This window comes from Camelus dromedarius, chromosome 11 (genome assembly GCF_036321535.1).
Source record: "Camelus dromedarius isolate mCamDro1 chromosome 11, mCamDro1.pat, whole genome shotgun sequence".
In the NCBI taxonomy this organism is placed as follows: Eukaryota; Metazoa; Chordata; class Mammalia; order Artiodactyla; family Camelidae; genus Camelus; species Camelus dromedarius.
The window spans coordinates 32,253,607-32,272,977 of NC_087446.1; the positions used below are offsets into that span (position 1 = coordinate 32,253,607).

Consider the following 19,371-nt stretch of genomic DNA (forward strand, 5'->3'; position numbering starts at 1 on the left):
AATTACTAATCTATTCTCCATTTCTATAATTTTTTTGAATTTCAAGAATGTTATATTAAAGGAAGCATACAGTTTGTAACCTTTGAGGATTGGCATTTTTTCCCCTGGAGAACCTTTAACCTATGCTTTTGGTAAACCAAAAAAATCCTTATAAAATTTGACACATTTTATTTTTGCCACAGAATTATCATTAGCCCAAAAGTATGTGATGTGGTACCTGACACATAGTGTGGAGTAAATGTTCAGGAAGTCTCAGGGGTGGATCCCACTCCACCTGATTCATCTTCCCTGCTCCTTTCTCCCCCTCCCCCCCTTCTCTCCACTCTTCTTCTCTTTCCTCGCCCCCTTCTCCATGTCCTCTTATTAATGTTGACAGACGAAGGCTGCTTGCTCAAGTTAGAAATACTAAAAGGAGTTAGAAGAAGTAATTTATGTGAAATCTGTTTGTAAATTGCAAGCCCTGTTAGGCTTTCTATCAGAAGTTGCCAGTCAGTGCTGGCCGCGTTATAAGAATGGTTCGCAGCTGCTAGTGGTGGATACGGATGTGAATAAAGGAGTCAGCGTGAGCCGTGTTTTCTTTCCACACTGTGCACATGGGTCTGTCCTCTAGTTTGCTGCTGCAGTGGGAGCTGCTAACTAACAAAGCCCTTCATGCCTTTACTCTAAGCAACAAAGTCCCATGAACAAAACGCAGACTTGAGTTCATATTCTTTGTAAAGCCTTTGCTCTGAAAAAGAGCCCCCTGTTTCTAGTTGCCAGATGTTAAGCTCAGTGAGCTCCTTCATAAAAAAGCATCAAGAAATGCCAAGTATTGTTCGAACTCTAGGGTTTTCATTTCTGTATCCCAGGTCAAAAGCCCACAGGCAGACCAGACACAGCCCTTCAGGTGGGAACCCAGCTTCGGCATTTGTACCCAGTTAGAGCATTTCTTCCTATAACTTAGCTGCTGAGCATCAATGACCTGACCTTTAAGTGGAGTTCAGCCTTTACTCTGATGGAATTTCCCCTATTCAGAAACACAACAAGGGGAGAACAAGCTTGCCAGAGCAGGCGCATTGGAGTAAGAATGGCTTAGGCTATGCCATGCTAACAAATAAAGCCCAAATCTCAGTAGCAACAAAAGTTCATTTCTTTCTCATGCAAAGTCCAGTGAGGGGTGGGCACCTCTCCTTCAACTTGTAACTCTGCTACCTGGACTGCGTGGCTTCCAAGTAGGAGGAGCGAGGGCTAGGGGTTTCGCAGGATGTTTTTAAGTTGGGTGACTATATGTTCTGGTTTGCCTGCAGAAGTCACAGTGTGTACCTGTGGATTTGGTGTAATGGTTAACGCACTCTTTTTTCTATTCTCCAAAGTGCCCAAGTTTAAGCAATACATTAGGATGACCATTTCTAAGAGCCAGCATGGAATGGCTACCATACTTTCTGCTCATGTTCTACTGGCCTCAGTCTAATGTGCAGGGATGTAGAGCACTGTAGAGGAGCAAGCACATGCTCTAGTGAGCACTGATAACTTCTGGCACAATAAGCATTTCCAAGAATGCCTTGTTTGTTTGTTTGTTTGGAATGCCATGGATTTTTAAAACAGAGTTACTTCAATAACTTCAATTACCAAAACTCTGCTGAGAAGATATGATATCAATATGATATTCTTAAGAGCTAAGCCATCTCATTTAGTCACACATTGTGGTAGGCTGAATCGTGCCCTGCCCTGAGATGTCCGCATTTTAATCCCCAGAACCTGTTATGTTACATGACAAAAGGGACTTTGCAGACATGATTAAGTTAAGGATATTGAGATGGGGAGATGATCTTGGATCATTCAGGTGAGCCCTAAATGTAGCCTCAAGTATCCTTGTAAAAGGGAGGCAGAGAGAGGCTTGACAGCAGAAGTGGAGAAGGTATTGTAATGGTAGAAGCGGAGTGATGTGCTCTGAAGATGGAAAAAGGCTATAAATCAAGGAATATAGATGGTGTCTCGAAGCTACAGTGGGCAAAGAAACAGATTCTTTGCTTAGAGTCTACAGAAGGAAGTAGCTCTGCTGACACCTTGACTTTAGCTCAGTGAAACTGAATTCAGATTTCTTATCTCCCGGACTGTAAGAGAACAACCTTGTGTTGTGGTAAGGCATTATGTTTGTCGTACATTTGTTATAGCAGCAACAGGAAATGAATCCACACAGTCATTCTAAAGTTCAGCGTGTGACTTTAGATTTCTGTTTCCAGGTAAGGGAGATAGATACCAGTATCCTAACTTCACATGTGAGAGATTCAAGTGACTTACCCAAAGTCCCTTAGCTAGTGTCAGAGCCAGGATTTACACCCAGGCGGACTGACTCCTTAGATCACTTTCCTGTTGAACTTCCTCTGCCCCGTTGCCCAGCTGTCCTCTGACCTCCCCCTCCATGTCTGTCAACCACGAAGGCCCTGCTGCATGTCGCCTCTTCTCCCACCCCCACCTGGCTTCAGTCTCCTGCTCTACCCATGCACTCAGGGGCTCCCTGGACACTTTTGCAGCTTCAGCTTTTGGAAATTTTATGCAAGGTTCCAGAGCTTCCATTGAAAATTTGTCAGGAACAGTTAGGCTTCAGTGAAATTACTGAATTTCCTCATATTTAAGTTTATGGGAAAATGTTTGAGAGAAGATACTATTTCTGAATCTTCTTCCTACTCCTTAATTTTTAATTCTCTTTCTCATACTCTAGAGGGGGAAATGTCCCTAAGGTTAATCATATAAAGAGATTAATAGAAATGATACTGCAAAAGTATTAAGTTTGTTTTACCATGACTCAGAAAAGAAGTATCTAGAAATGTGGTGTAAAAATCCCTAGTTAGCACTTTAAATCTCCCATTAGCTTGTATTGGTTATAGACTAGTATGCATTTTGCCCTAGTGCCATTTGTTTAATGGTTCTGTAGTTAAGCACTGAATTAAACATGTATGCCTGTCATGGCCCCTTCACTAGTTTACTCAGATCCCCTCTTCAGAACCGAAGAACTTATTTCCCAGCCCTGAGAATGTGAGGACCAACAGCCCTCAGCTTTCAGCCCTTCTCCAGGAATTGCCCCTGGCTAAAGGACACGACCTTTTTCGGGTTGGGTGGATGTCTGTATCTAATTACTGGTTGATAATGGGGATGCAAAGACCTGACCTCCCTACCACCGTTTGGGACAACTCTGAAGGGCCACCCCAGCTTCTGAGCCCCCCATGGGCTTAGCTGGGGGCTTGTGACCGCACCGCAGTGCAGCTCCTCTCCCTGCCTAGGCCTGCTTTCTTCCCTCTCCCCGTGGGTGGTGATCCCAAGGCTGTGCCCTAATAGACTCCCTGAAAGCTAAGCTCCAGCTCAGGGTCTGCTTCCCAGGAGCCTGTACTGCAACAGTGAGTTAAAAAAATGAAAAATGAAGATCCTTGACTGGTGGTGAATACATGAGAGTGCTCAATGAATCCTTATTTGTTGGAATTTGAAGAGCTCTAAAGGGACTGGGAAACATACTTTCTGGCTTCAAGTTTATTATCTAATGTAGAAGTAAGGGGAAAACATCATAAACATGTCACCCACTCATGGTTAAAAATACATTCTACAGTGTGACCCATAGTTCTATCACATTTTCCTTTGACCTCCATTTTTAACAGTTAATTTACAAATGAAATAAAGTCTCCAGCCCCTATCCAATCCTCAGTAAGTGCAGGCTTCTTTATTCAGAGAAGCTTTTTTTTTCTAGGGTGAAAACACTAGGACTTGGTAAAGCTTTAAAATCATCCTCTGAAAAATACAGCAGTGATGTAAAGAAGAGTACCATCAGATATAGCACTACATCAGAGTTTATTCTCACATCTCCACAGAGAGTGAGAGATAGACACTCAGTTTTACAACACATTGAGTATAAGCATTTCTGTTCAGTCCTCTATCCAAGAACACTTTTACTTTAATTCTTCCCCAGCCTCTGATTATGAGCACTGAACCATTGGCCATGAACTTACTTCTAGCCCTTATGCCCTATGTACTTCACTGTTGGTTGTATAACCCATGCTTCCTGTTCTGATTAGAGCTTTTGATATTTTAAAGGGGATTTGCCCTGCTTGAGACCCTTTATTTGTTCTTTATGTGGTGAAAAATATTTTCCTGGAGAGAGAGAGCAGCTGTTCTTCCAGCACAATAGGGTGTCAGATTTCAAAGGCTCTTTTCTCTGGGACATAGACTCCTGAGCCGTCAGAATAAGCCTAGTTATGTACAGCCTAAACTTTCACTTTTTTCTTAAGGGTCTCTTTTGGTCTTAAAGGATTGTTTTCTTAAATAGTTCCCTATAAAAATCATATACCCATAATGGAAATACTACTGCCACCTGTCATTCTTCCATCACGTAGTGCCTAGGCTCAGCCTAGGGTAGGGGTGATGGGAAATGAATGAGAAGGGGTGCTGAGGAGGAGGAGGAGTGAAGGAGAAAGCCCCAAAGGCCCCCCAAACATTCACTAGCCAAGCACTGCCCTAATCTACATAATACCAGATGTGACTCTTGTGTGGTTTTTCCTGACACCAGACAGTTCTACAATTCTCTGCCACCAATGGGGTGCCCAGTATTTCAGTTCTGACGCTACTACCCAGAGTTAGCACAGACTCCCACAGATTAGGGCTCAGGGCAAGATTGCCCACACTTCAGAAGCCAGCTGCACATGAGGTGCCCAGGCTACCCATACTTCTGCCCCAGCAAACTACAATCTCAGGAGTTCCCACGATGGCCCCTAAGGTTCAATCATTTGCTGTAATGACTCACAGAACTCAGGAAGACGCTTTGCTTATGACTACCAGTTTATTATAAAGGACACAACTGAGGGATAGCCAAATAGAAAAGATGCGTAGGGCAAGATAAGGGTGATGAGGAGAGCAGAGCTTCCACGCCATCTCTGGGTGTGTCACCCTCCCAGCACGTCAGTTTGTTTACCAACCAAGAAGTTCCTCAGAATGTGTCATTATGGGGTTTTGATGGGGGTTTCATTATGGAAGCAGGGTTGATGTAATCATTGGTCATTGGTGATTGAACTCCATCTCCAGTTCCTCTCCCCTCCTCAGAGGTCAGGGTGCTGGGCTGAAAATTTAAACTCTGTAATCACATGGTTGGTTTTCCTGGTGACCAGGCTCATATTAAAGCTATCTAGTCACCTTTCCCTACCTTTGTCATCCTATTAGCATACAAAAGAAAACTTCCAAGGATTGTAGGAGCTCTATGCCAAGAACCTGGGGCAAAGACCAAATATTTATTTTTTTATTGTATCACAACTGTAAACTATAACCATCATCTAGCATTGATTTTTAAACATATATCCCAGTGAATGTAGTCTCCCTCAATATATCTCCTCTCAGGGAGGTGCTCTTCTTTGTTTCAGTAAAGAGGCCATTGTTCCGAACACCGTTGGCACCTACTTAGATGTGAAAATGGAGGCAGGGCCCCTTATGTTGCTGAAATGTTTTTGGCTGGACTGAAACATTTGATTTCTTGGGACAATGTCTGAGCAAGAATTTTCCTTTGTTAAAAGGTGAACTCTGCTCAAGAGCTCAAGGAAATGCCATGCATAGCCAGGGCTCCATGGTTGCAGGGTGTCAGCGACAGTAATGGTGATGGTGATAGTGATGATGATTTAAGAATAGATTCTATTCTTAGGCAGTGCAACAATTGAACAAATTTCCTGAACATATACTTTCTCTGCCATAATCCTGTCTAATTTCTAATTTTCTTGTTCTCTGCAAAATGTCATTATAATAATGTTGTTTATTTAAATTTTAATTGAAAAGATTTCTACCATCTGATCAATATAACCCTTTTATCTGATACTATGTTAGAAAAAACTTCCTTTCTGCTATATTTAAACTTTTATTAATACAAAAGTTAGAGTGATGAAAAAGATAATTTTATTCTCAGTGAAGTGTGAAATTTCCTGTGGTCTGGTAGGGTTATATATCACTTTTCTAAGCGTTAGGTGCTGTTTCTGTTAGACTGGGGAGAATAACATTGTTGTTGGTCTTGGGATTTTCTTGATCACATAAAGTACAGTGAAACCAAATACATCTAGTTCCCTCTCCTCTGCAGCTTTTTATTAGGTGGGTCACCAGTCATTCATGATATCAGTTCTCAGGTGAGCCAGTATCATATTATCCTCTCTACTTTGGAATGAATGTTTTTCCTCAGACCAAAAAAATCCAATAAATCATTAACTTCAAAGATTCAGGTGATACATTAAGGAGAGAAAACATGGTAGAAAAAAACATATGTGAGAATGCTAGATAAAATAGTATTTGCTTTCCTACCGTGAAGATATCATTTGTTTTTATGACTGAGTCTGTGCTTTAAGATCCTTGAAAGGGGGCAGAGTTAAATCCATCCATATCACAAAGCTTGTGACTTTTTATATCTCATTTACCAATTACAAGAGTAGGCATATCTAATTGATTGGTGGTTACTTGGCTTTCTCCCTTTTTTCTGGGTCACTAACACTTAGAATCAATGAAAAGGCAACTGACTCTGTGCTGACAGAAGCAAGAAGGGGTCTCAAAGTAGGTGCTCAATAAAAACTCAGTGGATCGAACAAAATCATAGATACTTGGAAGATCATATAATTTTTCGTTCAATCAAGGGAAATTGTTAGAAAAAAACCCGAAAGTAATAAAATCTTTCATCAGGATAGAATCTAGTTTTCATGCAGAAACTCATAAAATATAGAATTGGCATAAGTAAAGTTTAACTCTCCAATGGCTTTCAAAACTCCCCCAAACAAATTTAAGTCTAGGCCGGATTTTAATGAATCCTTTCAGTGTGCTCCACCTTGATTAATTCCCTTTCCTTTCCTTGTACTATTTCAGACTTTCATCCTCTCTAGACAGGCAGAATCATCTTTTCTTCAATGTTGCTCCTTGAAGCATAACCTACTCGAACAAAATTAGAATCTGCTACCTGCCAAGGTGTTTTTATCCTTTCCACAAAGACTTTCCTAATCCAGGGAAAGGAACTACGATTCTCTGATACCTTATCCTGGGCAATTTGGACTCAAAGCCATTTTCAAAACACATACAAGACTTCTCAGTAATATATGATTGCCAATCATATCTCTATTGAATGACAAAGGAAGAAATTCAGTCATTTCAGCTGAATCCTAAATTTTCTTGAGAAATTCCCTGTGGAAGCCCTAGAACCTTCCATAAAATTTCCAAAAGCTGAAGCTGGAAAACTGTCCAAAGTGCCACAGAGCCCATGGGAAAAGCAGGAGACTGGAGTAAGCTGGGAGTGGAAGGAGGGGCTGCATGGCACAGGGGCACATCATGGTTGACAGACAGGGTGGGATGGGGTTCAGGGGGTGGCTGGGAAGTAGAGGAGATGCAATGCAACAGAGTGATTAGGGAGGTACTCTGAGGAGCCAGTCTGCCTGGGTGTAAACCCTGGCTCTGACACTAGCTGAGAAACCTCAGACAAGTCACGTAAAGCCTCTGAGCCCCGTGGGTGTGTTCACATTGTAAAAATATATGTGAGAACACTTAGATTTCAAAGTAAATCAAGGTTGAGTAGATACAGCTCAAGAAACATGTTTAAAGAAATACTTCACCAGTTAGCTATATCATTTTACTTGAAATTTATTACATTTTATTTTACTTTTTAAATCTTGAATTCTCTTGGAAAAAGATGTAACTGACTTTCTAAAGCACGTTCAGATTTTCTTAATATTTATAATTTTGATGTACTCTGGCTGTGAGATAAATTTAGCATTTTCACCTAATTCAAACATTTTTTTAAAACTGGACTTTATGATTTCAGTGATAGTGGCTGTTTTTATTTTCCTGTTTAACAAAATGTTTATTTCATAAATTATCTGGAACATGCTTAAGTGATTTCCTTCTATTCCTAATTTAAGTGTAAGTACTAAGAATAATAAGACTCAATAGCTCTTCTGTAAATTAACATTCTTTTGAGATTTTTAGCTGTTGCAGTAAGGCAAGAGAATATAATCTGTAACATAATTGAGAAATAATAAACAAAATTATATTTATTTGTAAATGATAGAATTATAAAACTAAAACCTAAGAGTTTTTAAATGATTAGATTAAGAGAATCTCATAAAATGGCTGATATAAAATCAATATTTTTTTTTCCTACTAAGAATAACATTTAAAAATGGAAATTTTAAAACTCCATTCACAATAATAACCGAAGTATAAAATGCCTAGGGGTAAATTAAAAAAAATTGTACAGAATGTAAGTAAAGGATGAGTTTTAGTAGTTGATAATTTTACAATATTAAATAAACCTTCCCTTTCCTCTGAATTGAAAAGTCGGTTAATCATATGTTAATGACACCCTATCATCACTTCTAATTAACATTTTGTGAATATTCTTAGCCAGTGAAATAAAGGAAGAAAAATTAAAAGGATATTATGGGAAAGGAAGGAATAAATTCTCATTATTCACAGATATAGAAAATTCAGAATAGTCTTCAGGTAAGCTCTTGTAATAAATAAGTGAATATAGCAAAGTTGTTATATATCATATCAATGTAAATGTAAATTTTATTTCTATATTGCAGGGGAAACTATAAATTTTATTTATAAAAAGCTATCGTTTGTAGTAGTATTAGAAAATTTACATGAAAATGCAAAGGACCTGGAATAGCCAAGAACATCTAGAAAAAGAAGAAAGCTAATGGGTTTGCAATTCTAGTTATTAATAAAAAGCTACAATAACAGTGTAGGATTGGAGTAAGTATAGCTATAAACCATTGGAACAGAGTAGAGTCCAAACGGGCTACTGTTACATCAGATGATCAATATACAGAACTCTGTGGCATAATTTATCAGAAAGAAAAGTAAGAAAACAATTTCATTTACAGTTGCATTAAAATAAATAAAATATGTAGGAAAAACATACCCAAGGAGGTGAAAGAATTGTACATTGAAAACTATAAGACAGTGATGAAAGAGTTAAAGACATAGAAAATGGAAAGATAGTCTGTGTTCATGGATTGGAAGAATTATTACTGCTTAAATGAGCATATTACCCAAAGCAATCTACAGATTCAGTTCAATTCCCATTAAAATTCCAATGGCATATTTCACAGAACTAGAGCAAAGAATCTTAAAATTTGTATGAAACCACAGAAGACCCTGAAGAGCCAAAACAATCCTGAGAGAGAACAAAGCTGGTGGTATCACACTCCCTTTATTTCAAACTATATTACAAAACTATAGTAATAAAAAATAATTTCGTACTGGCACAAAAATGGATACATAGATCAATGGAACAGAAATGAGAGCCCAGAAATAAACCCACATGTATACGGACAATTAATTATGATGAGGGAGCAAAGAACATACAATGGAGAAAGGATAGTCTCTTCAATAAGTGGTGCTGGGAAAACTGGACAGCCACATGCAAAAGAATGAAACTAGACCACTGTTTTATACCATATACAAAAATTAACTCTAAATGGATAAAAGACTTGAATATAAGACCTGAAATCATAAAATTCCAGAAGAAAACACAGGCAGTAACTGCATTGACATCGGTCTTAGGAATGTTTTTGTGGATCTGGCTCCAAAAGCAGGAGAAACAAAAGCAAAAATCAACAGCAAAAAACAAAACAAAAAAAATGGGACAACATCAAATTAAAAAGCTTCTGCCCAGTAAAAGAAACCATTATCAAAATGAAAAGTCAGCCTACTGAATGGGAGAAGATGTTTGTAAATCATATATTCAGTTATATTCATAACTCAACAGCAACAACAAAACCCTAAACAAGCCAATTAAAAAACAGGCAGTTGATGTGAATAGACATTTTTCCAAAGAAGACGTAGAGGTGATCAATAGGCATACGAAAATATGTTCAAAGTCACTAATTATTAGGGAAATGCAAATCAAAGCCACACCTGTTAAAATGTCTGTTCTCAAAAAGACAAATTAAAAAAATGTTGGAGAGGATGTAGAGAAAAGGGAACTTTTGTACACTGTTGGTGGGACTATAAATTGGTGCAGCCACTATGGAAAACAGTGTGGAGATTCCTCAAAAAATTAAGAGTAAAACTTCTATATAACCCAACTATTCCATTTCTTTGTATTTATCCAAAGAACATGAATACACTAATTTGAAAAGGCATATGAACCGATATGTTCATTGCAGCATTATTTACAATAGCTAAGATATGGAAACAACCTAAGTATCCATCAATAGAGGAACAGATAAAGAAAATGTGGTACAAATATACAATGAAAAACTACTCAGCCATAAAAAAGAATGCAATCCTACTGCTTGCGGCAGTACGGATGGACCTTGAAGGTATTATGCTAAGTGAAATAAATCGGATGAAGAAAGGCAAATATTGTATAATTTCACTTAAATGTGGAATCTAAAAATGAAATGAGTGAAACAAAAACAAAGTCATAGATATAGAGAAAAGATTAGTGGTTACCAGAAGGAGAAGGGGGTTGGGGTGTGGGCAAAATAGGTGAAGGGGGTCAACTATTTGGTGATGGTGGCAGCTAGACTTGTGTTGGTGATCACTTTGTAGTGTATACAGATGTCAAATTATAATGCTGTACACCTGAAACTTGTATAATGAAAAAGAAAATAACAAGAGTTGGAGAGGATGTGAAAAAATTAGAACCATCATACATTACTAGTGGGAATATAAAATGTTGCAGCGTCAATGTAAAACAGTTCGGTGGCTTGTCAATAAATTAAACATAGGATTACCATGTGATTTAGTAACTTCACTTCTAGACATGGACCCTCAAAATTGAAATCAGATGCTCAGACAAAACTTGTATGTTAATCAACACTTTCACAATGGCCCAAAAGTGGAAACAGTGTAAATGTCCATCAACATATGAATGTGTGAACAAAGTGTGGTTTATCTGTAAAATGGAGTATTAGCCATAAAAAGGAATGGAGCACTGATACAACAATGTGGATGAACCTTTGAATTATTTTGATAAGTTACAGAAGCTGGACACAAAAAGTGACATATTGTATGGTTCCATTTTTAGGAAATATCCAGAACAGACGTATACATAGAGACAGAAAGCATCTTTGTGGCTGCTAAGGACTAGGGTAGGGAAATTAGGAAATTGACATTTAAACAGATCAAATATTTTATTCCACCTCACATAACTAGTATATTGTGAGATCTGAATTTGAACCAAGCAGTCTTATTCTGGAATGTACACTCTTAACCTCCATGTGATTATTCTGCCTCCCTGGGTTGACTGAGGTGGGATTTCTCTTACAAATTGGCCATTGAAAAAGCAAATAATGGAAATCTCGTTATCCTCTTTCACAAAAATGAAAGAAAAAAAGGAAAAGAAAAAACCCACATGATTTGTATGAGGATTTTTAAAGTTTTGGAAAGACATTCCTCAAACTGGTAACACTGATTACTTAAGGACTGAATAAGAAAGGAGGATGTTATTAATTTTTTCATTATTATTTCTTTATTATTTGAAGTTGTAGAAAGCACTGGAATACTTTTGTGATTTTTCCCAATAAAGTTAAGAAAAAAAAATACAAACAAGCCTCCACTTTTAAGTTTGTTACTCTTTCTTGAGAATAAAAATTTCATTTAACAAATAGACAAGAAATTAATAAAACTTGTCTTCTATCTAGTTCCTTACGAGGATTCAAGGCCACAAGAATCTAATTCACTGTGACCATTCTACATGACATTTGCTCATTTATCTTCAGAAGTATCTAGGCCTGCCTGAACAGTAAACATCTGCCTCCTTTCCTTCATGTTTATGAAGAAAATAACCAGTGCTATGACCACAAAAGCAGTCTTTAGTTTCCATTTTTCAGGCTGCTCATACACTTTGGCTACACTGGTCCTCAGCATGGTAGCTAGGTGTTTCTCCACCAGTGTGCTCCAAACATAATTCACTTCACTGTGTCAAGGATGTAAGCTCAAAGTGAGGGAGGGAGAGTTGTCAACTGGGCAAGCTGTTACGGAGGGAAACAGTTCATTGGGACGGGGCCCAAATTCCTACACTTAGAGTGATGTATAAATACGAGTAATCCACATTTCTAGAAGTGTCTGCCATTTTGTAGGCTCATTTTCATAGATTCACAGATAGGAATCTGCTGTTTTTATAGATTCATGGCTATCAATGCTAGTAGATTATAAAATAATAAATGTGACATTCAGCAGGGTAGAGACGTGAAACTTTGTGTCTTTAGGCCAAAGTTAGGCCAAAAATTAGGTTAAATATTTTTCACGTAAAATTATGATATGGATTTGGTATTTGTGTATTTTTAGCATGTCAGCTCAGTCAACAGTTTGAAGCAGTGCATCTCATGAATGCTTTTATGCTTTTTTTCAGGTCCCATTTGATATCTCGCTGCCATCTATATTCAGTCTTGAGAGACTTTTTGATCTTGCTAATGGTTGTATCGTATCAGGAGGAAGCCTTTTCAACTGGATGGTGTCGATAATTCCCTGAACACTCTTTACACGTTAACCTCATAAAGGATTTGTTATTGCTTTTCTTGGTTTGAAGTGAATTTTTGGTACTGTCCTCATATAATAAGCAAGATAAGATTATCTTCTTACAGAGGCTAAATTTCTTTAAAAATTATAGTTTTGAGTGATTTTTAAATAGTATTTGAATTAAATGATAACGTTGCTTATTACAGCTATCTTACAGAGCTGGTCATAGAAAACATGTCTGTGCACAGTGCAGCTGTTTCCACATTTATGTAGTTTACATTTAGGTTGCCTTTAGATGTGTCCATACAGCAAGACTGAATTAAACCAGTAGTTTTTGACTGGGGTCAGTCTTGTCCCTCAGGTGACATTTGGCAGTGTGCAAAGATATTTTTGGTTATTGTAACTGGGAAGAGAGTACCACTAGCATCTAGTGGGTAGAAGCCAGGGGTGCTGTGACATATCCTACAGTGTCCAGAAGAGCCCTCCATGACCAAGAACTATCTGGCCCAAGCCTGAGAAACTCTGGATAAACTTCGACATGTGGTCAGTCAACTTTGGAAGTTTTTCTGTGTGGTTTGGGAAGAAATCTGCGGTGAATTAGACCTTTCAAATATTATATTTCTAAGAGACAATGTTGCATAAAGTTTTGGAGCATAGGCTATGGAACTCTATAGACATGGAGTTGAATAGTAACTTCACCACCTACTAGTTCTGCTATACTGAGAAAGTAACAAATTCTTTAAGCCCTCGTTTCCTCACCTGTAGAATGGGCATATTAATAGGATTTCTGTGAGGATTAAATCAAGTGATATGATAAAAAGGTACTTAGCACAGTACCTGAGGTAGTAATGGTCATCCTGCTAGGAGTTGTCATTTCCCTACCAAGTTGGAAAAGGATCATGCATTTCTGACCCATTTTGCTTAGCACTGAAGAATGCTGTACATAAGTGCTTCCTACATACTGGCTCATAAATGGGCATTCATAGTAAAATGAAAAAAATAAGGCAACGTAAATGTGTCTTTTCTAACTTTAAATGTGTTGAATGAACTGACCTTTATTCTAAGATTATGGATTTCCTGCTCCATATTTGTGTTAAAATGGCCTTTCATGAAGTAGTGGTAATAATAGCTGGTTACTGATATTTTTAAATGTTCTTATTTTACAAAAAAAGAAAAAGTAGCAACCTTATATTAGTCCCTGGTTTTTTGTTTTGTGTGTTTTCATTTTCTCATCCATGATGTTCCAGTCTAGGAATAATCAAGCTAGAATTGTTGAGAATACTACATAGAGGAAATGAGTCTTGAGCAAGACTTTTTATGATAAGAAGGATAATAATGGTTGAAAATTTGCTGGCAGAGAGGATGCTATTGGAGAACAGAGGCATAAGAATGAAAGTGAATATGGTATATGTGCAAAGGACTCTCCTACTATGGAGTGGACAGTCATGATGGAAAATAAGATAAACTCTAAGGGTCAAACTGGAGTGAAGACTTTGGGCTTGATTCAGTATGTGATAGGATACCATTACTGGTGATTAAGGAGCAAAGTGACACATTCCTGGCCCTAGTAGACATTTGAGGAGTGTTGATTGAGTGAAAGGGAATGAATGAGTGAATGAATGAATGAAATGACTGATAGCCTGGCTTTCAGGGAAGATAAGTATGTGGTGTATAATGGAAAGGAAAGAAACAAAGGCAGAAAATCAGTAGGGACCACGCTGTAGTGAAAAAGAAAGGAACAAAATATTTATCATTAAATTCAGAAAGAAAATTTGCCTAGTGACTCTACCATCATATGAAATACAGTTGAGGTCGTCCAGAAAAGTCATTCAGAACGTGATGGCTCTAATGTGGTGAAGTTTTCCAAATCCTTTGACCAGGGTCTGGGGTTTCTAAATTTCTCTGCTGGGATGGAGAATGCTTTTAAGAGTTTTGTGTTTCTCCCAGGGGAAGTTAAATTTATTGTGGAAATTTTGGCCACTAGAGAGAGGCAAGAGGCACAGGAGAAGGCACTACACATTTAATACAGGTATGGAAATACAGCCTGACTAATAGCAAGGCCATTCGCTGCAACCTAATGTTAATTTCCTGAGAATGTATATACGTGTCTTTCATTCTTCATCACTATTAAGCTTTAAAATTTTTTTTTGTTTTGGGGGGTAGATAATTAGGTTTATTTATTTAATTCTTATTTTTTTAAAATGGGGATACTGGGGATTGAACCCAGGACCTTGGGCTTGCTAAGCACACATTCTATCACTTGAGCTATATCCTCCCCCGACTATTAAGTTTTTACTGATTGCATGCTTTTTGTTTTTATTTATTTAAATATTATTAATATAAATGCATGTTCTATTTTAGAATGATGTCTGGCACAAAGTAGAGGTCTATAATATTTGTGAATTGAAAGAATGAATGATTGGATGGATGAATGGATGTCCGCATGTATATATGTATGTATATATGTACATATGTAGCTTAGGAAAGATGACACTATGGGGCTCTAAAAGGAGGAGAAGCAAAGGTATCACCACCACCTCCACCATCACTATCACTACATTTATTGTGTCTCCTTTCTGGGGCATTTATCATGCAAGGCCCTGTATTAATAAGTACTTCATATGCATCATCTCCTCCTGTCCTCACAAGAGTTATGACCATGATGCACACAGGGTGACTGACCTCTATGTTACAGATAAGGAAATGAAAGCATAAGGCAGTTTAGAAACTTGCCCAGTGATCACAGTCAGCGTGAGGCAGAGCCAGGATCCAAATCCCAGCTCTGTTTGGCTGGAGAATTTGAGCTCTTTGTTGCTAACCTGGCTTCCCCAGTCCTTGCACCTACTCTACTGCTCTGGGAAATTTGAAAATCAAAGGAGAGGAAGACATAACTGAATCTCAAGCTAAAACTGGAATACTTATCACGGAACACCCTAGAAACAGATTTTTAAAAATCACTTGCAGACCTAAATGGATGCCCCCAAGAAAGCATGGGGGGTGTCCCCAGTGTTATCTGTGCCAATATATTGGTTTCCTCTGGGGAAGACAGGTCCCTTTCAACTATTACAGAGAACATTTCAGCACATTTTTACTTTTTCTCCACTTTTAATAACTTACAGATGCTCTCATTCTTGGGTGTTGTTTTGACTGAGAGAAACACTGTCTAAAACTGCTCCAGACCCTGCAGTCGCAGTTTCCTCATTTTAAGTCATCATTCCAGAAATCCCCCGTCTTTTCTAAAATAGGACCAACACTCACTGGTTAGCACTGAAGCTTCTGTGCAAGGCAGTGAGGAAATGGTGATGAACCAAGCTGAAGTACAAACAAACAGAAAATTCAAAATCTGCCAGGAAGAGAGATATGTTTATTTTCAGAAATGTCTTTCAGGGTCTTTTTGAAGACCAAATTGCACAATGTGGACCTGCTTTCCTCCCCTTCCCCCCATCCCCATGCAACGTACAGTATCTGCAGATGCTTTATAGCAGACACCTGCAATATTTTCTGTTTGTTTTAATTATAACAGAATGACAGGAGGAAAACTGAAATGGGAAGAAGAGAAGGAGAAAGGCAGGGAGGGAAGCAGGGAGCGAGAGAAGAGGAGCCAGTGCCAGCAGCTACGTGATGGGTAATAAAAGCCCCAGCACTCCCCACATCTTTCTCCAAATCAATCTCCAAGAGATTGCTTTAGAAATTGACCACCTGCCAGCTATTCAAAGGCTTAAACGCAGAAGTCTCGGTTCAGTTCCCATGTAGGCACTTTCCACATTCCCCCAGCCCAGTTGACTTGTTCTCCTTCACTGAATTGCAGAAAAAAATATTGGTACATTTCTGAAAAGTACTAGAAATTTGGCTTCTGCCTCTGGTCTGCATTTCTCTTCCTTTCTCTTCCGGCCAGCATTATATAAATCCCTCTATCCCAGCTCAAATGACAGAGCACAGGGCTCCCAGAACTCCTCAAGTGCTTCCTGGTGCCCTGATCATTTGGCTCTTAACGTTGCCCAAGGGCACATAGTTCTGTATTGTTATATTTCACAGGATGGTCTTCTAACCTTAGTTCGAGAGTGTCATTAGTGTGTGAGCCCATCCAGCAGTCCTTTGGCATTTGTTCGGCTTGAGACTAGGAACATCACTGTTGTTAATGTATCTTGGAATCTCCAAGGTGTCCACAAAGTGTGGAAACTTAGGTAAAATATACATAATGTCATCATGGACATTTTCAATCCACGAAAAATAAAATATAATTTTTAGTTAATTAATATTATCTATGCGTGCATAGGATTGGACAAGCCCCTAACTGGGGATACAGAATTCCACTATTTAAGCACCCTTTCTCATTTTCTCATATCTGAAATGCTTGTGATATATCCCCAAAAGACGCTTCCACCCATATACTCAAGGGAACTTAAACACAAAAATATTCACTGGTGCATAGATTACAATAACAAAAAAAAAAAAGGAAAACTACTAAATATCCCTCAGTTGGAGAATGGACAAATAAATAATGTAATCATACGGTAGAGTATTATACAGAACACATAAATGAATGAATAACAGACTACTGCAGGGCAGTTGGAAATGAATTAAAGAAACATCAGCTGGATATACTTCAAAAGCAGGTTGAGCAAAAGAAAAAAAAATGAAGTGATGTAGAAGGATACCTATAGGGAGATACTATTTAAATAAAGGTTTAAAAATAGGCAGAACGACATGATACATAGTATTTATGGATGTACAAATACATACTAAACTTTTTATTAAGGTAGATTAAAGTCAATACCAAATTTAGGTTTATGGTCACCTCTTGGATGAAGGAGGGAAATGAGGTCTAGTAAGACCACCCAAGAGGTTTCATTTATAAAGTTTTCTTTCTTAAGCTGAATGTTTGTTGTATTGGCTTATACTTGTTTGCATATATTTGCTTTATTTCATAAATTAAAAAGAAACACATCATTTACCTTCCTCAGCTTGTTGGCCAGCAAGTGTAGTTACTGGCTCCACTATCAGTAAATACATATTAAATGTGAGTTATGACTCTGGTCTCATTACACAGCTGTAACTCCATTGTTCACATCTGGTTCCATTATTTTCTGTTTTAATGACAACTGAAAATCATTTTGAAACTAATGTCCAACTATATAAGTGCCAAATTTTAGAAAACAGTCTATGAAAACATTAATTTTAGCATAAGATAGTAGAGCAGATTCGCTGTGCAGTTCCTATCTATTGTTAAGTTCCCTAGTTATACTTTAAATTATTTGGTTTTCCGAAATGAGATATATGCCAAACTTTTCACATAATTGCTTGGTTATATAAAACGAGATTCACTTGTAAAATCCATCTGCTGTCCGTAATGTCAATGTTTTAAAACATACATTAAGAAAGAAGTTTCTCTTCGCTGAAGATCAGTTCCTATTTTTACTTTACACTTCAGTAAAGCTTTATGAGTTGCAACTTTGACACTAAAATTTCCATGGCAACAGATTTTTTTTTTTGTCCATAAACACAGGCATGATTAAGAAGGCTATAGTGACTGCAGTTTTCTTCATAATTAAATTCATTAGTTAAAATGCTGGGTTAAGAAGCATAGGAATTTGATTACAACAAGGACATTTTCAACTGGAGCTTTGGAGGCGACACAAAATTAATTGCTATTAAATTGCCTTTAGTCCTGTTTGATATTTAAGATAACATTTATACATTTTGTATTCAGTAGCTTAGAATGGAACACGTCTAAAACCATATTCTGCCCAAGTACAAATCACCCTGCACCCTCTCTTTAAATTGTCCATAATGTGAAAACTCAGTATATTTCTTAAGTAGTTCCACAACTTTTCCTAGTTTAATTCTCCCCCGTAAGATTCACAGGAATTTCTTGACCTGATTTCTTTTCTTGTCTTTATAAAAAAGCAATTCAGAACTGAGGCAGAGGATTTGCAAAACACTGAAAGGTACAAAGTAGAAAATAAAAGTTACCCAGAAATCCACTGCTGTGAAACAACCAATGTTAACATTTAAATGTATTCCCTATAGCACATCTGTCTTCCCTTATAGCCAGAGAAAAACCGTCTTCAGACTGAGAGTATCAAGGTTTGATGCAACTATTCATATTCCCTAAAGTGTAGCACAGATGGGCCTTTTCAGAGCCTATTGGCTGGGAAAATGCCTGAGTTGGGAGTGTTCAGGCCTGGTGATCGGGATGAAATGCAGTTAGAAAAATCAGGATATAGTTAGACCCAAAGGAATTGTCCAGAATTCTCCTTCCAAGTAGTAAAGTGTATGATAATAATCCATAAGGGTTAGGGGGAATCAGATCTTTGTTTTGTCCTTTGGAGGGTGGTCCTTTAATCTCTTTTTCCTAGATGCATTAGTATCTCCCTGACAAACAGCTCATTCGTTCATACATGCATTTGTTCATTTGATAGATTTTAGTCATTACTCTGTGCCTTTGCTTCCTGGCAGAAATGTCCTTTCTCATTCTCTTTATTTTAAAAATATTTATCAAGTGCCCACTAAATGACAGAGTCTGTGCCCATGAAGTATGCCTCTTAGGCAGTCCCTGCCTTCATCACATCTAATGATGCCAGCTCTTCTTTCCAGATCCAGACCAGGCATCTCCCCTCCTTTGGACCTGTCTGGACCACTTCCCCCAGTGCTTGCCTGTAACACACACATGCTCTGCACATCCTACACATGTTTATTTGCCTATCTGTCCCCCTCCTTGAGGTCAAGGAGCAAGGTAAGTGAATTTCAAGGAAATGAATTTATTTTCCCATTGTTTCCAGAAGTTTCTCCTTAAATTTTGATTCGCATGAGACTGAGACTGACTGTGTTTTCACATTTGTTATCTCTCCATTGCTTTTTTTCTATGTTCATGCCTTTTCAGGATCTTTTCTAAATTTTTTACTTGCATGCCCATCTAGT

At 37.9% G+C, this 19,371-nt stretch overlaps 1 protein-coding gene and 1 long non-coding RNA gene across 2 annotated transcripts in view; both read left to right on the forward strand.

Moving 5' to 3' along the window:
- CFAP54 (cilia and flagella associated protein 54) overlaps positions 1 to 12,505 on the forward strand; it is a 242,503-nt gene extending 229,998 nt beyond the window's left edge. The window contains exon 68 of the mRNA XM_031462988.2: positions 12,344 to 12,505. Within this exon, the coding sequence (XP_031318848.2) occupies positions 12,344 to 12,463 (120 nt within the window). The 3' untranslated portion in view covers positions 12,464 to 12,505. The remainder of the gene's footprint in view (positions 1 to 12,343) is intronic.
- A 1,165-nt stretch (positions 12,506 to 13,670) lies between these two features.
- Positions 13,671 to 19,157, forward strand: LOC105097437 (uncharacterized). The gene is made up of 3 exons (XR_837939.3): positions 13,671 to 14,479; positions 15,974 to 16,075; positions 19,048 to 19,157. It is a non-coding gene; the product is annotated as an uncharacterized LOC105097437 (long non-coding RNA).
- Positions 19,158 to 19,371: the final 214 nt, after the last annotated feature.